General features: G+C 25.5%; 2 protein-coding genes across 6 annotated transcripts in view; one reads left to right on the top strand and one right to left on the bottom strand.

The window, feature by feature from the left end:
* Window positions 1–14,910, bottom strand: part of LOC109598705 (band 3 anion transport protein) — an 83,137-nt gene that overhangs the window by 50,522 nt on the left and 17,705 nt on the right. For 2 of the 5 annotated variants that reach the window (XM_049963853.1, XM_049963854.1), the window contains exon 2: window positions 9,018–9,419. In XM_049963853.1, coding sequence (XP_049819810.1) covers window positions 9,018–9,086 — 69 coding nt within the window. In that variant the 5' untranslated portion in view covers window positions 9,087–9,419. Of the gene's footprint in view, window positions 1–986; window positions 1,109–9,017; window positions 9,420–14,910 lie in introns of those variants that run through there. The other 3 variants (XM_049963852.1, XM_049963851.1, XM_049963855.1) reach the window with 2 other exon arrangements.
* Window positions 1–14,910, top strand: part of LOC109604515 (cyclin-dependent kinase 9) — a 91,499-nt gene that overhangs the window by 30,637 nt on the left and 45,952 nt on the right. The window lies entirely within an intron of this gene.

The raw sequence follows: 14,910 nt of genomic DNA on the forward strand, positions 1-14,910 counted from the left end.
AAAACTAATACAATTTGAATAAATAAATTTAAAAATTGTTCGTGACTTTAAATAATAGTTTGAAATCCAATTTAATTGATTTAAAAAATTGATTAAACTAGTTTGAATAAGGAAAAATTTTCAGGATTTTGTAAAAACCGGAAAAAACGAAGAATTAGACAAAAATTTCTAATTCATTAAATTTCATAAAATAATCAAACATCAAAAATGAGTGTGAATAATAGATTGAAATACAATTAAATTAACTTATAATTAGTTTAAACATGAAAAAGTCTAGAATATTGTAAAACCATAAAAATGTAGAACAAGACAAAAATTTCAATTCTTCAAAATTTCATAATCAATAATCAAAAATTTAATTTAAAAATAGGCATATAATTATACAGCTGAACTTAAATTAATATTGAGGAAAGCCAAATGCAAACTAATAATCAAAATCCGTAGGATAAAATTAATTTTTAAAAAAATATTCAATTTCCAAAATTAAAATAGGTTTTTATTAGTATCTAATATTGTAAAAATCATTATATAATAAAAAAACACTTAAAAGTGGAATAAATAAATTAAAAAATTGTTCATGAGTTCATGAACATCTTTTGAATCTTGTAATAACCATAGAAATAAAGAATAAAAAAATCTCATTTCTACGAATTTTCTTACAATAATTAAATGTGATAATTTTGTTTAGATCTAATACTAAAAGTAAAATAAAGAATCCAATATAAAAAATTAATCACCGTTTTAGCCAAATAAACTTGTTAGAAGTAGAATATCGTTTCCCTCCTCGTTCACAAATATTTAAACAGCCTCTTTGAAATTAAAGCGTTCTAATACAGTAGCATTTTCTTTAATCCACTTGATTCCGTTTTATTTTTTTATTCGACCGTTTTACATGACCAAACAGTTTTCAAGACGGGACAAGAACAATGTAAAATTGTTGTTGAGAAACATGACAAGATGTAATAACAATTTATTTGTTCACTAACCTGATGACTGAGATTTCGCAGCCACTTTATTAATTTTCCCCGAGCCTTTTGCAGAAGCGACTTTTGCTGTGGAGAGCCGGCGGCCCTTTTTTGAGTAGGCATAACAGATATTTCATTATATAAGAGATGTTCACCACTACTGAAAGTTTCTCTCTTTTATTATTTATTTAATGTGTCCTAATCCTTCTTTGATTTATTGCTTTTGTTTTGCTCATCCGAACTTTTATCAACTGTGGAATTTTGGTTATGAGTTTGATGACAAAAAAATTGATACTACAAGTTGTTTAGATTAAATAATTTGTAGTGTCATTTTTTCATTACAAAGTGCTTATAAGCTAATAGTTTCAACGTTCAGTTTAAAATCGAAAAAATAGTACGGGAGAAACGTGCGAAACATCAGAAAATAAATATACGTTTCGAGCGGTTTATGACCGGCAAAAATTACCGATAGCACATGAAACATAAAAACGGAAACCGGTTCCAACACGCGGTGCACCGAAGGATGAGAGAGAGAGCGCGGCGGCAGCGACGACGGGAGCGGCAGGGGCGTTCCTGCCGTCCGCAGAATCCGTCAAGCACTGACCTAGTGCCTGTGCCGTTGCAGGAGTCCGGAGTCGGTACGGATCTACTCCTGCGGGCGGGTCGATACGTGCCCGGCGCGCATGCAGGACCCTCCAACGCCCGTTCCCAAGGTCAATGCCACTTTTCCTCGCCGCCAACGCCGAAGCACGGGATACCGGCGACCCGTTGCCGTTTCGGCGGACACAGCTGATCCTGTCCGGATGATGCGGGAAACGGTAATGGGGTAGAGATTATTTTTAGGGGACGAAACGTGGTTTCACATGGATAATGGTGGGGTGTAGAAAGAATCGATGGTCCGACAGATTTTTTGGGCATACTGGCTTCGATCTGTTTGTTATTAAAATTTAATACGTGAAAAGGATTTGATTTAAATTTTTTCCTGACAATATAATTTATTCATATTCTTGCATGAATAAAATAAATTTGAACTTTGTATTTTCAAGAATAATATATCAATTATATACACAAATTTATTTTTGTAAAAATATTTTTTGCACAAATAAATTTATTTCATGACTTAGTAAAATAACATTTTACCATTAAAAAATATTTATAAAATTGATAATAAAATTTATTTCATATTTATTAATCTGCAAATATTTAAAAAATTAATTCTTGTTCCAATAAAAATATTAAAATTAAAAACTATTTAATATGTTGATAATTAATAAATAAAAATATTCTTTGTACAAATAAATTGAATTTGAAGATTTATTGTAATATTTATGAATGATTTATTAAAACAACTTTTTACGGTGAGAAAAGATGCACTTCGCTCTTCGCCAAAACGGCGTAACAATTATATGGGCTAATTTCGGTACAAAATTAAAAATTTTGTGCCCGAAAAATAACCGAATTTTTATTTCTGAAATGTAGCTTGATTGTAAAGTTAGACCCCGTTCTGAGTATCAAATCCAAAATTTGAATGCAGGAATTTCGGGCTCTTTAGCCTTTATGGGCCGAAATTAGCCTATAAAGAGCCCAAAATTTTACTACTAAGAACATTTCGAAATCAGCCTGTATATAGAAATTTTATTCAGTGCGTGTTTACAGTCAAGCTACACTCTCCTATTTCAGAAATAAAATTACAGTTTTTTGAGCCCTAAATTTTTTACCTTTGGGCCGAAATTAGCTTATAAAGCACCCGATATTCCCATATAATTATGTCTTTTTGGCGAAGTGAGACAACTATTTTTTATAATATTCATTAATCTGCAACAATAAAAATTTTGAAATATAAAAAAGTACCAAAAACAATAATTTTTGCACTAATAAAAATATTAAAATAAAAAATAACATTTTTTTAAACAACAAAAATTTAATTTGTATACTTAAAGCTCTAATTGATATATTATAAAATATGTAACATTTACAATGCAATAAATTTTCAGATTCACAAGAAAAAGTGCTAAAAAAGTTAAAATGTTGAATTAAATATTTTTTAATTTAATATCTATGACCTCGATTGTTGTTATAAAATTGTAATGTAATCAAAACAATTTTATTAAAATATTAAAAATCTAAAATATGAGCGACACAGTGGAAAAAGTTTCTAAAAAATTTTACTGGAAAATTCTCGACAACCGGTAAAATCTATAGAATTTCAAAGGATTCTTCAACCGGTTGAACGGACGTCGCTAATTGAAGTGCACCCGAGGAACTCACTGTTTATAACCGAACGTCATGAAACAGCATGGCAATAAATTCAGATTCGGTTACGTAAACGTAAATTAACTGAAACCTTAGAGTATTATTTATAATTAGCGTTTTAGTTAATTTACAACACCGGTTAATCATATTCGCTTCAAATGAATTTACCATCGAGGAATGAGAATTTTCAATTTTATAATGAATGAATTAACATTTGCGTGTGTTAAAATTTATGGTGGACGTTAAGTAAGTTGATATCGCACGCGAACCGACACACATACCTGTTGTTTCATTCAATGATTTATTTTTTTATTACACCGTTTTATCGATGCTAATGCGGGAATGAAGAAATTTAATGAATTTATTGTATCTTGCGTGACAAATCACAGAAAATTAAAATACAAAAAAACAAAATATAATTAAAAATTTAATTATTCAAAAGATTGATTAATTAATTAATTTGGTTTTTAATCACGTATAAATTGATAATTATTATTTTTATGAAAATATATTTTAATATTTATAAATAATTCTTGAAAACGAGTTCAAAAAATTATGACTTTTATAAATATATATATTAAAAGAATTTTAATACTAATTCTCTTAAATAATTTTAACAAAATAATATAAAAAAGTAGTAAAATGTTTTAATAATTTAAAATATATATTATTCATAATTATTACAAAAAAAATCCTTAACGCAATACTTTGTGCAATGAGTATTTTTGTTAACAAATATTCACAAAATTTGGATTATTTATGTATGTAAAAATTAATGTTTTAAGAATTCTTCTGCAGAATTTTTCAAAATAATAAATTTTGTAGTTTAATAAATATTAAAAGAATTTTTAATTAATTCTCCTGAACATTTTTATATAGCAAAATGTATTAATAATTTAAAATATACATTAATAAATATTACAAAAAAATCTTCAGATCAATTTTATTTGTGCAATGAGTATTTTTTCTAATAAAAATTCACAAAAATAAATTTGCGTTTCTACGCAATATTAAATTGACTGAAAATGTTTATTTGAATGTTTTTTATTCATACAACATGGTACTTCTTAACAAATTTTTTCAAAATTATAATTTTTCAGATTAATTAATATTACTAAATATTTAAAAATAGTAAAATATTTTAATAATTTAAAATACACATTTATAAATATTACAACAGAACCCTCAAATCAAATTTGTCTGTGCAAAGAATATTTTTGCTAACAAAATTCACGATGATTAAATTAACCGTGGCAATGAAAATGAAGCGACGCAATAAAAATCCGAATGGCCGAAATTAGAGGGGGCAAAATGAATTAAATAATTAAAATGTGGTGTGTCCATAATTTTGATCAATTTCGTTAATTGTAAGTGAATGAAACGGACAATTGGGTAGTGTTTATTAGATATTTCAGTTGTACTATAAATAGGACTATGATTATTCAATTGGCCCGTATTATTGATTGATTTTGGGCCATAAGTTTGGATAAATCGCCCTCGAATGGACAGCTGAGTGTTATCAATTATTCATCCGTCAAATAACCTTAATTACCCGTACATTGATCGATGCACTTGGTATATTTTCAAACACCTGAGTACTGAATATTTAAAGTCAATGAAGTATAACCCCCAAAATAAAAATATATGTTTAAATTTGTAACTATGTATGTCATTTTACTGACGTAAATGTTTAAAGAAAGTGCGTCACTTGCTGTATTACTTAATTAATTACTCATTACAATTGAATTTTGCTGACTCTGAGTGAGTGATTTTATATATTCTTTGTTGTACAAGGCAAATAATGCTAATATACACATTTAAAATTCAGATTTAAATGATTTTAAAATGAATAACATTTTTACAAATTCGGCAAAAAGTTGTGGGAGTTGAAACAATTTCCGTGTTACGTTCATTCTTAAGTTAATGAATAAATCATAAAAGACACGATTTTCCTTCTAGATTTGGTGTTTTCGGTTCAGCATTAACATTTTTGTAAAAAACATTTTTTTTAAAATAATATATGGTTGTTAAATTATTATTTAGAATTTTTAGTATCTTCGTAAAATTACTACTGAATTGTTTGATATATGTTACATATAAGGTAGGAAAATATTATGCGTTCATTTATTTGTGGACGGGAAAAGATAATGTGCGGTTTGATAAACAATAAACTCTTGCTAATAAACAATTTATTAGATAAACATAAATAGAAATATCAGTCCCAAATGCAGATGCACATATATTTAAAATGTAGTTAAATAATTAAATAATAGGTGTATAATTAATTAGATTTTAATAAATTTCGTATATTCGTAAATAAACATTTCAAACAAGTTTTTCTTTATTCGGTCTAAGAATATTTGTAAAATTAAATATTTTATAAATTAAAATATAGTTAACACAAACATGTTACAAGAATAATATAAGTGACTTTTAAAAAATAAAAATGTGAACTTGTGACAAATTATAAAAAAATATGATAAAAAATCAAATTGGGATAATTTTTAATTTTTACAAAATCAACCAACATTGGACACCTTATATATTATAATTAATATTAATATATAAATTAATTCTGCAAACAAAAAATAATGCATTAAAGTAGACTTAATGCACCAAAAATTAAATTAAATAAATTTAAACAAATTGGCAGGATTTTTCTTGAAATTTTTATCAATATTTTGGAAAAGCTATGTTATACACATAATACAATTTATTTTTATAAAATAAAAATAGGAGTCTGTGACATATTTTAAATAAACGTGATAAAAAATAGGATAATTTTTACTTACAATATTAAACAATTGGGACATCCTGTATCTTATAAATATAAATATATAAATTAGTTCTGCGAAACAAAAAATAAGCTTTTAAAAATGATTTAAAACACTAAAAGAATACATTCGGGTTTCTCTTCAATTTTTCATCAACAAAAATTGAGAATCAACATATTAAAAAATTAATATAATGTACTATTATGAAACAAAAATGGTAATCTGTGACAAATTATAAATAAATATGATGAAAATATAAATTTGGAATAATTTTTACTGTTTACAATCAATTGGGGCACTCTGCACATTAAAAATTAAATATATGAAATTTAGTTTGAAAAAAATTGCCACTGAACATGTATAAAATAATATAATTTATCTTGATGAAGTAAAAATGTGAATTTGTGACAAATTATAATTAAATACGATATAAAATTCAAATTGGCATAATTTTTACTTTTTACAAAATCATCCAATTGAGACAACTCGTATATTATAAATAAAAATATAGAAATTATTTCGATAAATAAACTTAGAAAAACTTAATACATCTAAAAAATTATATTAAAATTTTTCTTGAAATTTTTATTAATATAATGGAAAAAATTGAGAATAAACATGTTAATAAAATAATAAAATATATTACGAAATGATTTTTAATAGCAATTTTGTTTGTTATAAATTTTTATTGCGATTATCATTAAAAATTCAATTTAGTTATATCATAAATTATAATCATGATATTAAAAAATAAATAATGAAAAATTATTGACAAATTACAATTAGAAAAGGAAGCAATTAAAATATTTTCGAAAAAAATACTAATTTTAACTCTTAAAAGTTTACTACAAAAATTAATTAATATTATTTATTAGTGCAGTATTTTCCTCATAAATCCTTTTAATTTTGTTTTCTATTTGTAATTTTTATTAGTACTGGCACAAGTAGAGAAACGAATGCGTTATTGATTGCATTCACATATTAATATGTTAATAAAATATTACTTGTCATAGTATTGTAATAATGTAATAATAAATTGTAAACATCACACAATAATTAATTAATATATTTTAATACCCTAATTTACCAAGTTAATAATACATTAATATCATGTAATAAGTCTATCACCATAGGTCAAATAAATTGAGTAATATTTTAATACAACAATTTTCCCCCTTGTCATAAATTTTAATGGCATTTTTCATTAAAATCTACAATACACAAATTACTGAAAATTAATTGTATTGTTGTTTTCTCGTTAGAGTGGAAATAGAACGTCTGTAATATCGTTTGTTTGTGTAATTATCTATGTCTGCCAAACAAAAAAAAAAAAACGTTAGAAAAATCGCAGTTTAAAAAACGATTAAAATTTATTTGGCACTGTTTTACTATTATTTCTGACCATCTATTTTAACGACTAGTTTACATAAATACTTCTTTATAGGTTTGTAATGTATCCGTTATTGTAAACATAAACGCATCAATAAAAGAGTAGAATAAAAGCATTTACATTTTATACATATGAACTTATATGAATTATAATTATTAGCATTTTTTTGTTTAAATACGTGGACATATTTTTACCACAATTATTATAATTATTATTATTATTATAAATGTAAAAGTGGTAGTTTTTATAGTAAAACAGACAAACATTTGAAATTATTATATAATTCCATAATTTTATTACTTCGGTAATTAAAAGTAATAGAATATGAAAAACAAATAATTTCTCGTCGTCGTCTCCTTTTCCAAATTCTCTAAATTAAGAATCGCAGAATATTGTCGAAAACCTAAGCTTTCTTTGTTCAATTGAACAAATATTCTGAGCCTACAGGCAAGCATATACAACCTCATATAGTTATTCTACTGAAACAGTGCCTTATATTGCTTTTCGTACGTTTTCATTTTGTGCTGTAACTGACACTAAACTAAATGAAAGCTTTTTGACCCCATGCCAATCTATTTTTATTTTTTTATAATTTCATGGTATAATTAATGATTTGAAAGGTAGATTCACCAAATTCTTCTTCTTTCTTTATCACTGGTCTTAACTTAATAAGTAAGGTGATATAATACAATAAGAGTTCGAAGTAAGTTTATGAATGTTGCTAATCCAGCTCTTGTGGAAGCAAACAAGACATGTTAAATCCTCTCTATGTAAATCTCTCCATAATAAAGATTTTAGATGTAAGTAGACATACATTAGAATATCTTATCCCCGTTTATCCGAAACTGTCTTTCCAAAACATTAAAAAACGTTTGTTTAAGGATCAAAACCGTAAACTGATGGAGAAAGATATGTATAACTGTAGAAATTAAATAACCACCTGGTCCGTTATTTTTATATAAAAATTTATAAAATTTGTTAATTTTTAAACCAATGATGTAAGTGTAAATATATATGTTCTTAAAAATATATTTCCCGTACTCTTAACTTGATTACTTTTTCCATAACATAGGAGATGAAAATTATTCAACATGAAATAATTAAATACTACATATTCATATGTAAATGCATTATTGTTTAACCACTTGTCTCTCCACTTGTATTGATAGAAATTACAAATAGAAAACATTAAAATGCGCCTATAAGAAAAATATTAATACTAAATAAATACTATATACTAAAAAGTATTCCTTAATATAATATATTATTGTTTAATCCATTGTTTCTTAAAAATTTTAAGAAAAATCCTGACATAATTTTCTCTTTTAATGCATTCATTATTTTTTGTTTGTAAAACTATATTTTACTTTATATAATACAGGGTGTCCCAAATCGGTTGATTTTATAAAAAGTAAAAACTATCCTAGTTTGTTTGTTCATTATGAAGTTGAAAATAAAAACTTAATGTTGAAGTATAAAATCTTTTTCAATTGTCGAAAATTTGAAACTATTGTTTTTATATATTATATATTAAATTAGTATTTTTTCTCTATAATTAACAATTAAAAAATCAAGACCGTCATTTTAAATTATTTGTAAAATAAATGAATCAAAAAAATCAAAAAATGTACTTACACTAGAACTGGGACTTTTAAACCCGAGGAAGTTCAATTTCCTCAGGTTCATCTTCTGGGCGTTGTTCATCTTGGAAAAATCGAAACCAAACGAACCGAAAATATAAAAATAATCACACTAATAATCCAACAAAATCAGGCACAAAGTTGTCACAGCACAACAGTGGTAAGTTCAGTACTAGAAATAGTTTTAAAAAGCACTACAAATCACCGTGACGGCACGACGGTACTTTTTTCCTGGGCGACCGCCCCATTCGTGTGATGGCGAACAGGTGCTGAAAGAACATGGAGTAGCCCGGGTCCGACGTTTCGACGTCCCAGCGGACGCTCCTCAGGATCAGGCGGCGAGTGGGCGGCTTCGTACCCGTCTTGCGGTCTTAGCGGTACCACGGACGAACACTATCTGCAATAAAAAAAATAAACAAATTAATCACGGTTGTAGAAGGAAGGATACTCTGCAGACAGGGGAATGATAAAAGTTCCGTTGGAATTGCATGTATGATTTCCAATTATGATTGGAATCACATCGATATGGCGTCCTTTATTTTAATAATAAATTAAGAGTGATACAGTTCTCGGAGAAACAAACTAACGCTAACGATGCGGAAGTTGACAAAGTGTGAACTGGTAAAACGTCGAACTTTATTGGGAAAAACATCATTTACGATTCACTCAGGAAAATTGGTGCGATATCAGACTGGTTAATTATTTAAAAGAATTGGCGATCAATATGTGCAACAGCTGGTTAGTTCTGTTTATTCAGGCCAAGTTGAAAAACATACTGACAGAAGTAATACAATCAATGGTTTTTCATTAGTATTAAAATAGATGTTAAGTGTTGCTTTTAATTTGAATATTACAAATAAAAGACAACATAAAATTATGTTCATTAACTAAAGTTTTAAAATTTTTTAGTCAAAACACATTAAATATCATTATGGTAAAAACTCAATTAATTTTTTTATGAGCAAATTTAATATTTTCTCAAAATTTATTTTAAAATTATAAATTATGTTATCCAAATTCAAATGATTATTATCAAAAAAAATTATTTAATTTTATAAACTAGACTTTTAAATTACAATTTTAAATTTAATGTCTTGACTTAAAAAATATTTTGTGAAATTAAATTATTTTTTATACTAATATCTGTAGACAACATTTTTTGATAATCTTTTTAATTTAAAAGAATTTTAATAATTCAATTAGAAGTTTGTAATTAAAAATATGTACAACTTGTTAAGGTGACCATTTTAAAACTATTTCAGAACAAAAATATTTTTATTAATTAATATATATAATTGGTTACATAATTACTATATTTTTATATATTCAATTATTTAAAATTTTACTACTTTAAAAAACATAAATGTTTTATCAGATTAAAGTTGAATTTTTTCTTTTCTAATTTAAACTAACTCAATAATTTTTTTCGTTTTTTATTCATATCTAATGTTTATTACTTTTTAATACTTTATCAATCAAAAGTATGTATGAAAAATCTATATAGCTTATTCAAAAGTTAAAGTAACATTATTTTAAGCATATGTACTTAATTTATATAATTTTAATATTAAAAGTAACATTTATTTTAATATTTATTTTTATTTTAATGTATAAATTTTAAAGGAAAAAGTCTTTTAATTTGTTTTAAATAATTTTATATATATATATATATATATATATATATTGTTAAACTAAAAGTATGAGCTTGTCTATAATTTAAAGAAAAGTTTTATTCAGAATTTCAAACATCAGCCTAATTATTTTGTCATATTTTTTTATTGTTTTTTTTCTGTATTTGAACTAAAATTTGCATAAAATTAAAAGGAAATTGTGCTTGATAAATAAAAATGACAATAATATATAAAATTGAAAATTGTAAATTTCGTAAACTTTTTAATAAAAATTAAAATAAAAACGATAAAAAGAATTAATTACATTAACCTGTCAATTTTACAAAGTGTTAATTTATGGTAAAGTTAAAAATTTAAATTTATTATTAATTTTTTTTACAGTAAACCACTTAATGATTAACATGGATATAAAACAAGAATTCTATAAATAGTCTTATCTTCCATTAAAACATGTGTTAAATAATAATTTTCTAAAAATAAATAAATGTGGATTTAAATTGTCTTTAACTTTATTTAATCATGTCATCGTTATTTAATCATATTGTGTTTATTATAATCAGGGGAATTAATTTTGTCTGACTAATATTATCGATCCTCACAGAGAATATGATAAATAATTTTTAAATATGTACAAACAGAATTTATTACTACTGTACTAGTTAAATAATTAAATAATGATATTAGAAGATTAAAAACGGAATAAATATATAATCTTCTAAAATATCAAAATACATTAAAATAGTTAAGTTTTCTAATAAATTTATGTTAAAACAGAAAAACATGATATCGTGCAAATAATTTTTTATAACATGTATTCGAAAGTCAATATCTAGAGAAACTGGTGACAAACGCAAAAAAAAACTCGGCCAATAAACTATCTCAAATCGAAACTACACACAAAATTAAGATCGCCGATTGACTTCGGCCAATTGCAATTTCATTCCGGATGAACGGATAAAAATAGATGCGACAAGTGTGTATTCAATTAATCGATTCGCGTTTATTAGCTGGCACTCAATCCGTTCTCTACTTTTTAATTGTGTGTTTGTGGAACGCCTCGGCAGCGTTTTGCAAACCAATTAAAATTAGACACTTGTCCGGATATATTTGTGGGAAAAAACTTCAAGAACTTTCATTGTGGGTGTCACGACAAAAAGGAAGTACTAGGTTTCTGTTTTAATCGGCGGGGTGAGCTAATTAATCCAGCGCAAAACTTAAAGACTTGTCTGGTTGTTATGATAATGAAGTTTCTGCTTAAACTTTCACCTTATTACCGCTTACGTCACGAATGTGCGACTCGTGTGGGGCACCTCCCTGTTTTCGCAAATCATTAGCTATGCGAACACAACACTGAGTTGTAATCCCATCGTGAACTGCAAAAATGAAGGCAGAAAGTCAGTCATAATAAACAGGGTCATATTTGCAAAAACCGTTGTTAAATTACAATCGTTACAAAAGAGTTTTTGTTGAGCAGCGAGATTGGAAAGCGGCACGGCGGGTCTGGTCCAGTGGCACCGTAGTGCTAAACATGGTCTCACGTGAAGGACCGGTGCTATGATACTGTACCGCGTGATGTTTGACACGTATACAACTATTTGAAAATTATATATAATATTCTTATAAAAATCATAAATTTAAAAACATATATTATTAACAATATATTATATTATTAGGCTTAATAAATTTTATGTCACTTTTATGATGATGATTGTTTAAAATTTATATAATTACTATAATTGTTATAAAACAATAATGGATACCAATCGTTCTACGAAAAATTTTGGAATATTTTTATCAAATTATACATACATACATATATGATGAAATTTAAGTAAGTAATGACGAAATATTTAAAAAATTCTCATTTATAAAACACAATTAATGTTTCTTTCAAGGAATCAAAATCTTTTATATTTTAGTAACTATAATATATTTCTTTATATTTTTCAACTGTAAAAAGATTTAAGTCTTAAATATGTAATTATCAAAATTCATTTAAAACATTCTTATTTATAAATCATACTTAATCTTTCTTCTGGAATTTTCCAGATTTTTAAACACTAAGAACGTTTTATAAAAGTTCTAAATAAAATTTCAAAATTAAAACTTCTTAAATCACAATTTTGGAGGCTTTGAAATTCGATAAAATGTAGTTTTTTGATAAAAAACTGTAATAATTTTTTCTGAATTTTTTTACTTGCGAACAAAACACGTTATAATCTCATCGAAAACATTAAAAACCAATGCAAAAAGTTAGTCGTAATAAACAGGCTCATATTTGCAATAACCATTGTTAAATTGCAAACGTTACAATAATGTTTTTGTAGAGCTGGGAGATTGGAAAGTGGCATGTCGGGACTGGTCCAGTGGCACCGTGGAGCTAAACATGGTTTGTCTCAATTTACCGCGTGATTTTTGTGTATACAACTATTTCTTTGAAAATTATTTATAATATTCTTATAAAAACCTACATTTAACAATATCTCATATTATTATATGGCTTAATAAATTTTATGCCACTTTTATAATGATGGTTATGTAAAATTTATAAAGTTACTATTATTGTTAAAAACTTCTAGGCGCGTAAATATTAATCATTGTACGAAATATTTTATAAATTTTTTATCAAATTTTATATCCATACATTTAAGATGGAAGACCTCAACAATTTTTTATTTATAATACAATTTTAATAAATTATATAATAGGTAGTTAAGTTTGTATATTTAAACATCCTTATCAATTGTACTCTGCCGTAAGCTGAGGAAAATGTGACTTTTTTATGATTTTCCAACACGATAATGATCCGAAAAATATTGCCAAAGATTTCTTTGCTTCCAATAATGTAAATCTTATGAAATGGCCAGTCCAAAGTCCCGATCTAAACTCCATAGAAAATCTATGGGACGTGAAAAATCTTAAAATGAGGACTCACTCAGGCAAATTTCAGAACTCAGACGATTTTTTTCTTAATTTTTGACTACAAATGTTACAGAAAACTATTAATGTTACAGAAATAAATTCCCACAACATAGATTGAATCTTTATTGTCTATCTTTAGAGCCGTCATTTGTTAAATTCAAATTATATATAGAATAAGAAATGGAGGTGTTACCAACTTAAATGAACCACACTTAACACAAAATCATTTAAACAATTTTCATTTAAAAACACATTAAAATTTTCTTTGAAAGAATTAAAATTTTATGATTTCTCAGATTTTTTTCAAAAGTTAAAAGCTTTTATAAAAATTCTAAATCTGTAATTAGTAATCATTTTAATCATTTTTTAACTTAAAAAATGTAGTACATTTCCAGGTGTATCAATATTTTATGTTGTTAAAAAGTTGTATGGATTTGTAATTATTAAAAAAAAATATATATTAATATTTCATATATTTTTGTTTTTGATAAAAAAGTTTTCTTCATTTTTTGATTTTTTTCATTAGGAAAAAGCTTTCATATAAGTTTATGCAATTATTAAAAATTCTAAAATGTCAATTTTGGAAGAATAGAAATTCAGTATAATATTTATACTGAGTTATTATTTAACATTTAAATGTCTTATTTAAAATCACAAGTTATTTTATATGAAGAAATAATTTTCTGTATTTGTCAGATGATCCCATTAGTTAAACAAATTTAGAAGAAAATCATTTAAGAAAATCCTCATGTAAAGATATTATTAAAATTAACTTTTTTTTGAAATATTAAAAATGTTTTAACTTTTCTAAAGATTCCAGATATGATACTTTTAAAATTTCAATTAAATCCAGATAGAAATTCTATAAATTTGTACCACAATCTTTGAAGGTTCACTATATGATGAAATAGTGTAATTTAAATAAATATTGCATATGTAATAATAATCACATAATTGTTTCAACTTCATAAAGTGCAACACACTGGTTTATACAAACCGGCAGCGGTAAAATGATGATAAGGTGCTCGTATGTTAATTCATTTTAAATTATGCTAATTACAGTCAAACGTTAAATATCCACTTCAATTAAACAATTTATAACCTATCAGTTGAATTATCCTCAATCCGCAATCCGCAACTCATACAAATTATTATTGCGTTTCAAATTCATGCTGATTCACTCGACAACACTAAAACAAACGGTTCGAGTCACAAAACGAAATCGACTTTATTAAATGAAAAACGATACGAACGCACTGAATAAAGAAATAAACGTGGATGCACCGTCGGAGTCGGCCATCGATTTTGTTCGGGAAACCTCATAGTTTTCAGTTT

Source organism: Aethina tumida, chromosome 2 (assembly GCF_024364675.1).
Source record: "Aethina tumida isolate Nest 87 chromosome 2, icAetTumi1.1, whole genome shotgun sequence".
In the NCBI taxonomy this organism is placed as follows: domain Eukaryota; kingdom Metazoa; phylum Arthropoda; class Insecta; order Coleoptera; family Nitidulidae; genus Aethina; species Aethina tumida.